This window comes from Tachysurus fulvidraco, chromosome 17 (assembly GCF_022655615.1).
Source record: "Tachysurus fulvidraco isolate hzauxx_2018 chromosome 17, HZAU_PFXX_2.0, whole genome shotgun sequence".
In the NCBI taxonomy this organism is placed as follows: Eukaryota; Metazoa; Chordata; class Actinopteri; order Siluriformes; family Bagridae; genus Tachysurus; species Tachysurus fulvidraco.
Genome location: NC_062534.1, coordinates 4,723,234 through 4,738,904, shown reverse-complemented (window position 1 = coordinate 4,738,904; position 15,671 = coordinate 4,723,234). Strand labels below are relative to the sequence as shown.

At 38.8% G+C, this 15,671-nt stretch overlaps 1 protein-coding gene across 3 annotated transcripts in view; it reads right to left on the bottom strand.

Annotated features, from left to right (window-relative positions):
• ldb2a (LIM domain binding 2a) overlaps positions 1-15,671 on the bottom strand; it is a 73,614-nt gene that overhangs the window by 3,968 nt on the left and 53,975 nt on the right. Inside the window, exons 5-8 of one of the 3 annotated variants that reach the window (XM_027154662.2) lie at positions 14,953-15,036; positions 11,455-11,578; positions 8,063-8,116; positions 7,326-7,465 (exon numbers count right to left, since the gene is read on the bottom strand). In XM_027154662.2, coding sequence (XP_027010463.1) covers positions 7,326-7,465; positions 8,063-8,116; positions 11,455-11,578; positions 14,953-15,036 — 402 coding nt within the window. The remainder of the gene's footprint in view (positions 1-7,325; positions 7,466-8,062; positions 8,117-11,454; positions 11,579-14,952; positions 15,037-15,671) is intronic. The other 2 variants (XM_027154664.2, XM_027154665.2) reach the window with 2 other exon arrangements.

Genomic DNA, 15,671 nt, shown 5'->3' with positions numbered 1-15,671 from the left:
GTGTGGAGTTTACATGTTCTCCCCGTGCCTCGGGGGTTTCCTCCGGGTACTCCGGTTTCCTCCCCCCGGTCCAAAGACATGCATGGTAGGTTGATTGGCATCTCTGGAAAATTGTCTGTAGTGTGTGGGTGTGTGAATGAATGAGAGTGTGTGTGCCCTGCGATGGGTTGGCACTCCGTCCAGGGCGTATCCTGCCTTGATGCCCGATGACGCCTTGATGCCCGTGACCCGAGAAGTTCGGATAAGTGGTAGAAAATGAATGAATGAATGATAATAAAATAATAATAAATAATAATATTTCGTGTCATGTCCAAATGTACAGTAATTACTAACTGAAGTAATTACTATCTTCTTGATGGACACGACCTTAAAGGTACTCTGTAGAACCCTGCATCCCTAACTTACTGTGTGGTTTTAACAAATTCTGGACCAATAAGATCAAGAAGAATCTCCAAGCGAAAATTTTTTTTAAACCAGACACCGTAAAATAGAATGTGTGCTCGCTTTGTTGTGGCAATGTCTTTGTCATATTGTCATCCAAGTGATGTTAAAAATGAAGCTCATATGAAAGTACACACTCAAGGCTTTTTTTGTATTTCTGTAGCCTACTATGAGGAATATTTTCATGGAATATTTTTTTTCTACATAATTGTTTCTATCTTCAAAGTAAACGGTGATATCAAATCCATTTTTATTCTCTGAGATGTCCCAAGTGCTTGTCCATAAACTTCTAAAATTTCAACTGCTAAAATTCTGTGTAAGGTTCTCAAGTCCAAACACACGTCTCGGTGAACACACTGAAAAGAATCCTGACTCATTTTGGATCAGACTCACTCATCAGAGCCAGAAAATGATTCAATTTCATTCAATGCAAGGATGTTTTACAATTCTTTTTAGGTTTTAGATCCAAATCACGAGATTATACATGATTGAAATACATGTGTCCTGACTTACTTTTTATCTGACTTGCATCCAGAAAATAATTTGTTGCTTATACTGATAGAAAATGTGCTAATGAAACACACAGACAGTGAGATGTTCTGCATCTCCAAATGATTTTCTCCAAAGATGTGAAACAGGTCCATGATTAGTTTGGTGTGATATAATGATTTCATAATCTCTTATATTATTATGACCAGAGCTGCAAAATGAGCACGCTGTATGAGATCCCACCCAAAATAACGCTAAAAAAGCATTCCTTTTCTGGCTATGAGTCGGCCATTTTGTACTCTTTGCCCCTCCTCCATGTCAGATGCTTTACACTGACTGGACATGTTTACCTTCCTTACTTTCTGTCAGAATGTTTTAACATGAAATAAAATCTATCTTGACTATGTACTGAGCATGTGGCTTCATAAGTAATGTATTAATTTCAAGTATTTGAATATATATTTGTGATGTGGTCAAAAATGGCAGGTGGGGAGAAAAAAAGACATCTAGTGTTGGGGATTTGATTCCTAGCCTCTGCTCTGTGTTTGTGTGTGTGTGTGTGTGTGTGTGTGTGTGTGTGTGTGTGTGTGTAGTTTTATATGTTCTTCGGTTTGCTCCTCCAGTCCAATGACATGCATTTTAGGTTGATCGTCATCTCTAAATTATCCATGATGAGTGTGTGAGTGTGTGTGTGTGTGTGTGTGTGTGTGTGTGTGTAGGGTTAGCTGTACATGAAATAAGTGGATGGAAGACTAAACAGGATAGAATACAGACGCAAAATCTGCCATCTTGTCATCTGTTATAAGACAATCGGTTAAAAGGATTTGATTGAAAATGTGTTATTTATTTTTGACTGCTTCCTGTCCATTACTGCAGAATCACTTAAAACTCCAGCACCCGGAGAAATTTCACAACCACACAGACGCCACACTGTCCAAGGCTCCATTACAAGCCTAGATATTCTTCATGATGAGGAACATTTTCAGAAGGTCAGACCCTCACAAACAACTTCTTAGTACAAATTTCCATCGCAGCATTTGTGTCGAAATGATCCACTTGTATAATATTACTACATTATTACTACATTAATGTGTAAATTTTGACACATTTTGCTGTGATTTCCACTCAGAGCGAAGCTCCTCTCTCATTGTAATTCAGGCCTACATATCGGTGTATCTTCTGAATTTAACCAGGTGAGTATTGGTGTGACACAACATCCTGCAATGCTGGAACAGTGTGTACTTTCACCACTAGGGGGCACTGTTGTAACAGCATTTGATACACACCTGCCTGGTACCACACCACCAGTGATCACATGAGTGCCTCATTGTGATTGGGCTCACGTCGGAGACTGCTCATTGCTGTACAACCATACAGACAAAACCAAACGGCCACGCTACATATGTAAGCAGCGTGTTCTTCTCCACAGAGCGTGGCTCGGCTCCACACGGCTCCATGTTTCACTTTTAGATGGACAGGGGGGTTGGGGGGGATATGGGGGGGGGGGTTGGGGCAAGCTTTCAGCGACACACAAGAACTCAGATATATATGTATGATAACGAGAACTGGCACTGAGACACCAAGAGTTTTCTCACTGTGTGTGAGTGTGTGTGTGTGTGTGTGATACATGTGTGTGCATGTTCTTTCCAGAGCAAGTACGAATTTCAATCCGCAATTAAAGTCTTTCCTAGAGAGAAGGGAACGAGGCTCAAAGGGTACAAAACAGTTGGCTGTTGGTGTAAATGAATGTCAGATGTTTCATGCGTTACATGTTTCATTCTAATTGCTAGCCGACAGATTAGCTAGCGCATGTCACACCGACTTGTGAGTAGCTACTTCCTAATAAAGCACAATGGCTGTGTCGCTAGCGTGTACATTCATTAAAGAGAAACTTCATTCCTTCTGCTTGTAGATTTAAATCTGGATTAAAGTTAATGAGAATGTTCTGTAGGTTGTCGCCTATGTTTGTTTTCGCACAGAAGCTCTCAGGCTGTAATTTTTTCAGATTAATCATATTCAAAATGACAATAACATTTTTAGGTAATTTGGCGTATTAGCACGTGAACAATTTTTGGTTTAGTTTTTCTGGCCCAGAAACCTTTCTTTAAAAGGCTTCTCAGGCATAAGAGAGGTTGTAGTGGAGAAGAGGAGAAAAAAGTCAATTTCTCTATTTCAACTGCAAGAGTCCTTACTGAGCAGAGGGCTAAAATAATACAAACCGCTCCTTTAACCGAAACTGCACCGCTAAACATGACCTAACTATTCATTCGTTTTCTACCGCTTATCCGAACTTCTCGGGTCACGGGGAGCCTGTGTCTATCTCAGGCGTCATCGGGCATCGAGGCAGAATACACCCTGGACAGAGTGCCAACCCATCACAGGGCACACACACTCTCTCATTCACTCACACACTACGGACAATTTTCCAGAGATGCCGATTAACCTATCATGAATGTCTTTGGACAGGGGGAGGAAACCAGAGTACCCGGAGGAAACCCCCGAGGCACGGGGAGAACATGCAAACTCCACACACACAAGGCGGAGGCGGGAATCGAACCCCAAACCCTGGAGGTGTGAGGCAAACGTGCTAACCGCTAAGCCACCATGCCCCCTCCTAACTAAAGTATGTAAATCTTTCAGCTGACTAGCTAACACTAGCTGATGTTCGACAAATCTTCTACATAAGCTAAACAAAATAATTATGATTACGAATTTGTCCATTTTTAGTTACATAGAACTAGTAGTTAATCACACTTTTGGCGTGATTGTTATAGCAGCTCTAAACAGTTCTTCCCTCACCTCAGCCTCACATTTTTCTCTTGCTTGAGCAAAGTTAATACGATAAAAATAAAGATTTTGTCTTGTCGGAAATCTGAAAGTTATGCTAAAGACTTACTGCTGCAATGATAACCCATTAACATCTTAAAACATATTTAAATTATAGCCAGATATCAGTGCTCCTGTTATAAGAAATTAATCAACACCTTCGGGCCGATCAGAGTTGAAAATTCTAGAGCGTTTGATCTTGTAGCACCATGAATCTTGTGTACAAACTGTACACTACACACACACACACACACACACACACACACACACACACACACACACACACACACACACAAACACGGATTAATAATGAACATAATGCACATGCCAACATAAGCAAAAAACACCAAAATAGTGCACATACATAAAAGAAAAATGTCACATAAGATAAAAACACCTCACACCCATTCAGTAATTACGCTCTCACTTCATACGCAGTGATACACTCATGAGAACTTTTAAATAAATTTCTTATCATTTAGTAACAAAAAACCCATAAATTAATACATTACTATTTAATAACTATACTAACCATACTATTTAATCAGTTATACATTCAGATTTTTGATTTGCACAATATAGCAATCTAGTGCTATTATTGTTATTATTATTATTGAGAAAAATGTATATAAAAATTCTTAAAATATTAAATTACATTAATTTAATATTCTTAAAATATTAAATTACATTAATGAATATTTTGCTTTCTACTGTTTTTACTAACAAAAAAGGATTTTATTTCATCAAAACCATTATACTTTCCTATTCATTTAACATTTGCATCCTACAAAATAAAAATCTTATAATCTACTTTTTGCTTTTCTGATTTTACTAGCAACCTCGAACGGAGTGTGCAGAAGTGTGAAGAGCTTGAACATGTTCCAAATCCACAATAATCTCCCAGTCAGCAATTGCAGTTCCTATTGTGTGCTGCGACTCAGGGGAACAGCCACGTACTACAAATCCCATCAGCCATTTGCAAATAAATGCAACCCTGCTACCCACTATTGCTCCCTTGGTGAAAGCTGTAACACTTGTGGGTTGAAGTGTGCGTTTGACCCAGGGGCTGAGTGAGACTCGCTAGGGACGAGAGGCCTGGGGATAAAAAGGCACTTGAGGATAAACGCCTCCGGTTAACACTCATGCACCGTTCACTACTCACCCGACCATCCCTTTAGTTTTCATAGCAAAAATAATACCTGCTAAAACCAGAGTAGCTTTATAAGATTCCCATTAGCTTCATCGCAATTATTATTAATACAAACTGTATAGAAATAAATGCCTAAAAGCTTTGTCTATGCTTGGGGATCCTGTGTGTGAAAGTGTGTGTGTATATGCACAGATGATAGTGTAATGTTTGTCTACCTTCAGGACAAAATGAAACCTATACTGTACCTACAAGAAATACAATATATCAGGTTTCAAAGTTAATTCATTATCACAAGTCAAAAAGAAAAAAAAATACAAATAGATTAAAATTAGTAATGAAAAGAAAAAAATAAGTTGCCATCTTTTTTTGGAAAGTGGGAAATTTTCTTGCATCCTTTCACCCTTTTTAGAAATTCCTTCACCCTGTTTTAGTACATATTCATTTCAACTGAATTCATATATCTAGGGTAGATTTGACAACACAAAGGGTAAAAAAAAAACTTCATTTTAATTTGCAACATTTGGGAAATGTAATATAAGTACCACAGATTAGTGCTATAACTGAGCGGATATTTACTGTTTCTCCATTCACAAAACCCTGGGGGGCACAAACTTTTATCATATATCCACTTACTGTCAAAGTCCAAATCTCATTTAGTTGAAAGTGAGAGTAGGAAACAGTTGTATAGATTAATTCAACCATTTTTCCAGTTCTAACATATCCTAATTTTCTAGACTTCATGATCTGGTTTGAGTGGCTGGAGGGCAAAAGAGATTACCCATAATGCCCTACATGCTGTAGAAGAAGTAGCCTTTATTTTGTCATATATACTGTACATTACAGCACAGTGGAATACTTCACATATCCCAACTTTGGAGGTTATAGTCAGAGCTCAGCGTCAGCCATGATACAACGCCCCTAGAGCAGAGAGGGTTAAGGGCCTTGCTCAAGGGCCCAACAGTGGCAGCTTGAACACTGATCCAACGATCAACAACCCAAAGCATTAACCACTAGAGCCACCACTGTTCACCGTTTCATGACGTGTGACTCTGAGCCCATGTTAACGCTGACGGATCCTCATGAACTCGGGTCACATTACAGTTGCACTCTGTTTGATTTCCATTTTCCACAAAAGCTCCATGAAACCGTATGACTAAGTCGTGTAAAATCTGCAGGACAAGTGGCTACAAATGCGAGCTGGACTTGTATAATTAATGCCATAAAAGCTTTTACCACAGAGCTACAAAATAAAAAATGAACCATGCGGTGCAGCATAGAAGATATAATAGATGGTACAGTAATTTGAAAAACTGCAGGCTGTATAAAAACCCATTTAAGGATTTCCTTTCTTCATATTTACCTGATTGGTGTTAGTTCATTCATTTTACATAGAATGACACCCTTAACAATAGTGATATACCTTTATTTGATGCATACAGCTACACATTTGAGGGTTAAGGGCCATGCCCAGGGGTCCAGGAATGGCAGCTTGTTGGCCCTGGGAGTTGAACTCACAACCTTTCAATTAGTAATCAACACCTTGACTACTGAGCTACCACATCCTTGTTTGTCTTGTCGATCCGTAACATGCTTTATAAAGCTAAAAGTTATTTTTATGTTGTGTTTCCTAAGGGCTTTGCTGATATTTTCCTGCATAGTTCAAAGTATAGTTCAGTATAGTTTGTACAGTACAGGTCAAACCCCAGCTGGCACTGTTGGGCCCTTGAGCTAGGCCCTTAACCCTTTCTGCTCCAGGTGAAAAATATGAAAAAATAAAAAAAACATTTGTGTTGTTTGGGTGAAATTAGAATTTCCTCAAAACTGAGATGTCAAAGTATGTATATGGTTTGTATGTATTATAGTACACAGAATTTATATAGAAAAATCTGATGGTGGAAGCAAGGACAAGATCAAGCGATGACTGTGAATGGGACAAAGAACGAGCAGATAACGAGTGAGATCTTACACCTCTGTGTGCCTAAAGATTAATGAACGCGACTATGTCGATGAAAACGATGGGTTTGATTTCAGGAGTTTTCAGGAATGATTTGCTTGAATGAGAAAATAAATAAATCAGACAGTGTGATGCTGTCTCTGATGCCGGAACCGAATTTTCTTCTATTTTAGCTATAAGCCAGAATTCAGCCACAGAGACATCAGAGTATAGAGAGTTCAGCCACAGAGATGTCTGACTCTGAGTTTCCCAGACCACCAGACATTTATCTGTGGTGTGTGTGGGTGTATGTGCTAGGTTACATGATGTACTAGGTTACATAAAGACCCTGACATTAGCTTTTTATTGCAGGGTCTGATGTTGTGATGTGCTCATGTTCTCATGCATGTGTTCTCATTTATGTGTGTGTGTGTGTGTGTGTGTGTGTGTGTATTTGTGTGTAAACTGAGGAACTCTGATGCTTACAGGTACCTGGCTGCTCAGGCTGAAGCTGTTGGCCGGACTGCGCTTCTTGCTGCCTGTGCTGTTGCCGAGGCTGCTGTTAGATGTGCTGCTGGCTGAGTTCTTCCTCTTCCTCCTCTTTGTCGTGGTCTGTCGAGTAGGTTCTACACACACACACACACACACACACACACACACACACACACACACACACACACACACACACACACACACACATTTTGTAGTAAAGTATGATGCTCAACCACAAGCAGAAACCAGAAGACGTCCTAATAAGAGGAAATCCATGTTTTATGCTAATACAAAATGTGTGTGTTAAGGAAAAGCTTCTGGTGTTTTCTGGGCCAGAAGAAAGCCAATAGAAGACAATACAAGTCAATAATTTAAGAAGAATTACAAAAAATTAGCTATATTGACTGTCATAATATTGCGATATCTTTTTTTCCATGTATATTAGAAATGTAATCAAATTCGATAATTCAAAATTAAATGAAATCATTTAAAACAAACATAAAAAAACAACTTAATTTTAAGAAAATACATATACACTGTTCTTTGCCGTGAGTTTAATTTTAATTTTAATTATTTTAATAGATTTTTTTAACTCATAAATAAACTCATGTCACTAGAATTGACATGAACTGACATGAATTTCATTTTTCTTTTCTTTTTTATTGAGCATTCAAGGGAAAAATAGCACAAACAAATGCGATTCTTGCCAAAAGAGTTACAAGTGCACATACCTTTCTTGTGATTTGTGGGGAAGATTTCCGTTTTAAAGTTCTGTGGATGTCCTGCTGAAAGTAACATAAAGTCAAAAATTCAATGAAAATTGAATTTAATTCACGAACATGATTTACAGAAACTGCTATGTAAACTACACTAAATCTGAACTCAAAGCTTTGTACAGAATAAAATCCTTCAAATAAATTAAATAATAAATAAATGCGAATTAAAATGTTCAAATTCTGTTCTGAATACGAAAAGTCAAATCCTCCAATTTTAAAGGAAAACTAAACAAGGATTAAAATAATATTTAAAACACTTTCTAAATGATTCAAATGATCATGAATCCATTATTCAGAAAGCATATATTTCTTTTAATGAGTCTGTGTGAATTTTTTAAAGGGCTTCATATGAATTATTAGCAAATACAGTGTATAAGTATTTGCACCCTGAACCCCCTGCCCTTGGACTTTACCTCATTTTGCAATGTTACATCCTAGAAATAATTGATCTTAATCTGAATTTTTACAGTTTAATTTACACAGTATGGTACAAAACACATTAATTTGTGACAAGATTAAATAAAAAAGCAAAAAATGTGTTGATTGCATAAGTATACCCCCCCATGTTGATACTCGGTAGGTGCATCTTTGGCTGCAATTACATCTGGGATATGTCTTTTTCAGCTTTGCACATCTGGATCATGATGTTTTTACACAGTGTTTTTTGTTAGACTGAATGGAGACATGCTGCTGAACAGCAAATGTCTTCAAATGCCTCGCTACAGATTTGGAGTCAGAGTCTTAGCATACTCGAGTTCTTAGTTTTGAAGCTGAAGTCATAGTGTGTCAGAGTCATAGTGTGTTTAGAGACACAGGCAACACTCCTATAGGTTATTTTTTTAGAGTGATAAAATAAAATACACCAACAGCAAAAGAAAAAGAAAAAAAAACTAAATCAGAAAACAATTTCTATCTATTTACCTATGTCTCTTTTTTCGTTTTGTAGTATATGGACTACAAAAAGAAAGTAGTATATAGACTTTATAAATGTTCACTTTTTCTCTAACACACTCATTCAGAAGACATAAAGCCAACTATGACAAATTTTAGCGACAGAGCGATAACTGTATAACACCTCAGTCATTAATAACTACTGAGTCACCTATAAACCGTATCATGATATTCTAGATCTTTCTCTCTCCTCGGTTTGACATACTGCTAAAGTCAAATAATGGATTTAAATGAAACAACAAAAAACAAAAGCAAAAAAAAAAAGATTATTTCACTTCCAGGTTTACAAAAAAGGTGCGAAAAATGTTTACGGGTGTGAATACTTATGCATGTTACTGAAGGACCAAAGGTCAATATTCCACAACATCTACAACATTTTAATATAAAAACATGCTCCATTATTTTAATGAGATACATTTTTGATATATTTTCTCTGAGACTCAAACCTGTGGAAATGTTCATAGCTCACTTTGGTTTGTTGGCTAAAGAAAACAGAATGATAACAATGTTATCATCTCTACAACTAAAATAGTCAAGTCAAAAACCTGACACACACACACACACACACACACACACACACACACACACACACACACACACACACACACACACACACACACACACACACACACACACACACACACACACACACACACACACACACACACACACACACAATGACTCCAGACAATTCTGGCTTTTGGTGTGTTTACCAGGGTGTGTGTGTGAATGACGCAAGGAAACAGCACAAAAAAGGACTTATCAGTGTATAAACATGGCCGTCCTTCCTTCCTGCCCTCGGCTCGGACCGGTTTCGGCAGAATGGGAGGAAAAGAAGGAGCCGCAGCTCATAAGGAAACAGCCATTGGTGAGTATTCACAACATGGGATAGGAGTTTACCCGGAGCCAGACGGGGCTCACAAGCGAAAGTAGAGGAAAATCCCACAAATTAATACCAGGTTTACTGACAGCTTCACAAATGCTAATCTGCCACAGTGATTATCTAACTTTTGGAAGATAATCAGAATAAATGTTGTTGATTGGAGGATCAGGGTTCAAGCCCAGGCACTGCCAAGGTGCCAATTTTGGGCCCTTGAGAAAGACCCTTAATACTCTCTGCTCTAGATCCTGTGCTCTGAACCCTAACCTCCAAAGTTTGATATACAAAGAAAGAATTTCACTGTGCTGTAATGTATATGTGACAAAACAAAGGCTTCTATTCTATTCTAATCTATTCTATTCTTTGGTGCAAAAGGAAAAACATCCTAAGGTCAAAAATGTGTTTAGGAATTCGAATGAGCAAACTAATTTCTAATTTCAAAATCTACAACATATTTCTAATTTATCTTAAAGAGCATTAAAAATATATATAGAATCCAATGATAGGATTTTGTAAAAGTAGTATTAGGAATTAGTACATTTTCTCTTTTTCTCCAACACACTCATTCGGAAGACATAATAAAACCATCTAAGGCAAATTTTAGTGATAGAGTTAGCGATAACTGTATAAAACCTAAATCATTAATAATTACTGAGTTACATATAAAGTGTATCATGACATTCTAGACCTCTGTCTCTCTCAAATAAAATAAACCTAAAATTAAATAATTGTTAAAAAAAAACCCAGATTATTATTATGTTTAATCAGCATATTAGCAGAGATGCCAACATACTGTAGCTAGCAAGATAATCTTAGCTGGCTGAGAGAATTTTACTACAAAAGCACTTGCAAGCATATAATCTTTTTTCTTTCAGAATGTGCATTAATTATTAGCAGACCACATATCTGCTTATATTTTAGCACCTCTGATAATAATTTTTTCGATCTCATTGAAGTGCAGAACTATTCAAGCATTAGCAAACACTAATGATATCTCGCTAGCTTTAGCTTCATGCATGTAATACTAGCCCTGTTTAAGCTATCATTAGCTAACCTGTTTAACACCAGTAGTGTAGCTCACTAGAAAGCTAGTGAATATTTAAGAAAGTTTTATTTTGTGTAAACAACAGCATTTATGCTATTCAGTATGATGTATCTGGAGAAGTGAAAAGAAAACAAAGATGTTCCGGACTAAATAGTTATAAATAAGTAAAGCGCTGGCCCCGTGGACCCTCGTGCTTGTCAATCGGTAAAATCAGGATGTGTGCAAGCAAGCCATATTCAAGTTTCACATTCGTTCCGCACTGCTTGTAATGAACTGCGCATCACTGAGCACTGCAATGAGACACGTCCCCTATAAATTCCCAGCAAACATCCACACTGAGCCCCACTCCTCCCTAACACACTCCGAAGATCCGTAACCGGCATCTCTCCTCACATGTTCAAGTAAAATTTATAGAATGTTTGGTTGACTCTGTGTGTGTATATGTGTGTGTGTTTGTGTTTGTGTGTGTACCTGGAGGTGCCACCATACGCTGCCATTTCTGAAACAGGCACGTCTTCAGACAGTCTCTGGGGCTGAGGCTGTATGTCTTGTGTCTGGACATGAGTTCCTGCATGGGCTCTAGGATCACACACAGCTACACACCACACACACACACACACACACACACACACACACACACACACACACACACACACACACACACACACACACACACACACACACAAACAAACATACAAACACACACACACAGTCAGCAACACAAAAGCCAGCATTACAAATATTATTGAAAGGCACAGAGATCAGAGAATCATAACATTATTGGAATTATTTAAAGATTAAACTACGGCTGAGCAAATAAAGAAATAAATAAGATTTAAAAAATAAGATTCTGAAAATCATTCCACAAACCTGTTTATTTTTGTAACATTTAGAATGAAAGGCAGAACTGTAATGTGGATGTTCATACATAAATAATAAATATTTTTAATTAATCACCTACATTAGACAAAAGTAAAATAAAATAAAATACACCGTAAAATAATTTTGTAGAATTTATGGCTTTCAACAATTATATAAAAACAATTGGATAAAAAAAAACTATGATGAATCCTCTTGAAATGAATTCTTACAAACAAACAGCATCTAGTTTTTTTTTTTTAGTTAAATTTAGCAGGTGGATAAACACATGATTGTATGCACAGACACACACTCACACACTCTCACACACACACACACACACACACACACACACACACACACACACACACACACACACACACACACACACACACACACACAGACCCACACACACACTGACAGTTTGAGTTGCAGTATTCGGACATGGCCTCATCCCCTCACACTTCCACCGTTTCTGTGGAACAATCCCTGGCTCGGGGCCGAGGCACAGCGGCTATTTCCAGCATAAATGTGAGGAAACCCGTGGCTTTCCTTAGCCACAGCGCGTCATCCGTCCTAGCTCAGGAAACAGAACTCGAATGGAGCCACTGATAAACCCACACAGGCACACACACACACGCACGCACCATGCTAACAAGCCCTTTATACAGGGTATTTTTACAGTGAGAGAAATGACCATGACTTCGACCTCTCACTGAAATTTAACGTGATGCTGATGCTCCTGTGTTCAATCTACAGTTATACAATTATAATGATTATATTGAAATCCAACAAAGGAGGTGTGGCCTAGGTGCCTGTCAGTCTAACTAAAGGAGGCGTGGAATGAATGATGATATTTAAGAAATCTTTCTGACAGATGTTGCCTTGGCACCTGACAGTCTTCATAAAGATGGTGTGGAATTGGCACCTGTCAGTCTTAGTTAATGAGACGTGGACTTAATTATTATATTTAAGTCAAATGAAGGTGATGCCTGTCAGTCTCACTGAAGGGGGTGTGAACTTAATTATCTTATTTAATATTAACAATGGGGTTGGGGCCTTGGTGCCTGTCAGTACTGAGTAAAGAGGCATGGTCTTGGTGCTTGTCAGTCTTAGTTGAAGAGGTGTGGCCTCAGTACCTGTCAGTCTCAGTGATGTCGTTGTGGCTTCAGTACCTGTCAGTTCCACTGTAGGAGGTGCAACTTCATTCCATGAAAAGTAGGCATGGCCTTAATTATCATGTTTTAATATAAACAAAGGAGATCTAGTCTTGGTTTCTGTCTGTCCTAGTGAAGTAGACATGGCTCCAGGAAAAGTAGACCTGGATTCTGTTCCAGTCAGTCCTTTTTACAGAGATGTGGTCTCTATGCCTGTCAGTCATAGTTACCGAGGTGCAGTCTCTCTGCATGACAGTGTTAGTTAAGGTTGTATGGCTTAAGTACCTGTCAGTACTTGTACTGTAGATGTGGCTGCTGTGCTTATCAGTCTTAGTCAAGTAGGCATGGCCTCCGTGCCTGTCAGTCATAGTTATTGATGTGTAGCTTCTGTACCTCTATTTCCTAGCTAAAGAAACATTATTGTTGGCACGGCTAGTAAAGAGGAAGTTGCCTACAGTATGTGCCTGTCAGTCCCAGTTAAGAAGGTGTGGCCTCTGTGCCTGTCAGTCCCAGTTAAGAAGGTGTGGCCTCTGTGCCTGTCAGTCCCAGTTAAGAAGGTGTGGCCTCTGTGCCTGTCAGTCTGAGTTAAGAAGGTGTGGCCTCTGTGCCTGTCAGTCTGAGTTAAGAAGGTGTGGCCTCTGTGCCTGTCAGTCTGAGTTAAGAAGGTGTGGCCTCTGTGCCTGTCAGTCCCAGTTAAGAAGGAGTGGCCTATGTGCCTGTCAGTCCTAGTTCAGTACGTGTAGCCTCTGTACCTGTCTATCCTAACTAAGGAAGGATTCAGTATGTGCCTGTCAGTCCTAGTAGTGTTGTCATGGCTCAAGTGCCTATCAGTCGTAATAAAGAAGGTGTTGCCTCTGTGACTGTCTGTCCTAGTCAAGGACATGTGGACTGTGTCTGTTAGACGTGCCTATCAGTGGTTGTAAAGTAGGTGTGGCTTCTGTGCCTGGCAGGCCAAGTAATGATTTAAAGGCATGATTTAATACTTCTCCAAGCTAATGTTTTGTTTTTTCCAAGTAAATAAATACCGCTTTAAAATTTTCTCAACGTATTTGCATTTAAAACCTTCAAATCGCATCACATACAATAAACGACTGGCTTTAAACATCTCTTTACACTGGACCATTGATAAACACTGCATCATTTTAGAAAAATGAAAGCGAGTGAGTCTTGATTATTACTCAGATGGTATGAAACAAGCATGCTGCTGTCTATTTTTTCTGATTCTTGCCCTGAAGCTTCAGAGAAAAAGACATGCAAAGCCAAACAGGGAATGTATGCAAAAACATCTGGCATGCTAAACAGCTGCAGCACACACGCTGGATCAGGATCAGACTGAGAGCTCTGAGATGTATAGAATCCGAATTTAATTCCCAGTTCGGCTTTGACTTCACGATTTTCGTTAAAACACGCTTTATAATGATACATCTGAGAGCTTAACGGAAGTGCAGCAGAACGAAGTCAGTTCCAGGTTGATAAAATGGCCAAACTGCCATTTCTTTTTTCTCATTTCTCAACAGAAACACGACAGTGTGCTGGGTGAGCAGAGCTGGGCGTCGAGACCCACAATGCAGTGCTTCAGCACAGAACGCTCATTAATGTTATGCTAATTTTCCCCATCCAATTAATTTTCTCTCCCCATCTAGTTCTCCTGTTTTGCAAATCGGAGCTGTCACTCATGTTAAAATCGAAAGAATAAACAAAGAGGCTTTAAAATAAGCGTTATAGCATGGGTTCAGGTTGGTGTGTGAACACACACACACACACACACACACACACACACACACACACACACACACACACACACACACACACACCTCATACATGCCTCAAGAAGGGAATATTTCCGATTTTCCTTCATTTGTCATCTTTATGTATGTGCATCTGTATTTGTGTGCATTTGTTTGTGTCTATGTATATGTATGTTTGGGTGTGTGTATGTGTGCATGAGACTTACCCTGAGGTAGTTGAGCGTGAAGTTAGTCAGACCCATTCGGGTGATGTTTTTGGAGAGTTGATCCAGAACCTGAGGGTCTTGAGCCTGTGAGGGCAGAACGGTAGCCGTCAATACAACCTTAATGGTTAAATCTAGTGTTTTTTTAAAACAACCTCTGTTTAACACACCTGTACATTGATTTTGGAATTTTTCCATCTAATGCATCTATTCATCTATCCATCCATATTACCATCCATCCACCCACCCATTTATCCATCCATCCCCCATCCACCATCCATCCTTAGTGACTAAAATGTTGGAGGTTTGCAGGTTGTGAGTTCAAACACCGACATCATTCACAGCAGACATAACCAGCATAATCTCCTGGCTTGTTTTTGGAAGGTAAGAGGAAACCGGAGAACCCTGTGGAGAATGAGGGGCCCTAGAATCATTCCCATTCTCAGATCTGAGCTATTATTTGGGTGATGGATCATTTCTCAGCATGGCAACAACTCTGGTATGAGTGGTATAAGCACAGCTGGGTGAGTTTTAAAACACCTCGATGTCACCAAAAATATCCAGTATCTAGTTATCTCCAATATAACTGTGGCTTGTAGTCAGCAACAGAAAATCAACACAATTGCAGGAAAACCTGAACTGGAGTTTATATAATTTAGTATTGCTGTGAACATGTACTAAGCTGTTGTACCCGGTTTCAGTTCCCTCCGTTTCGTTATTCT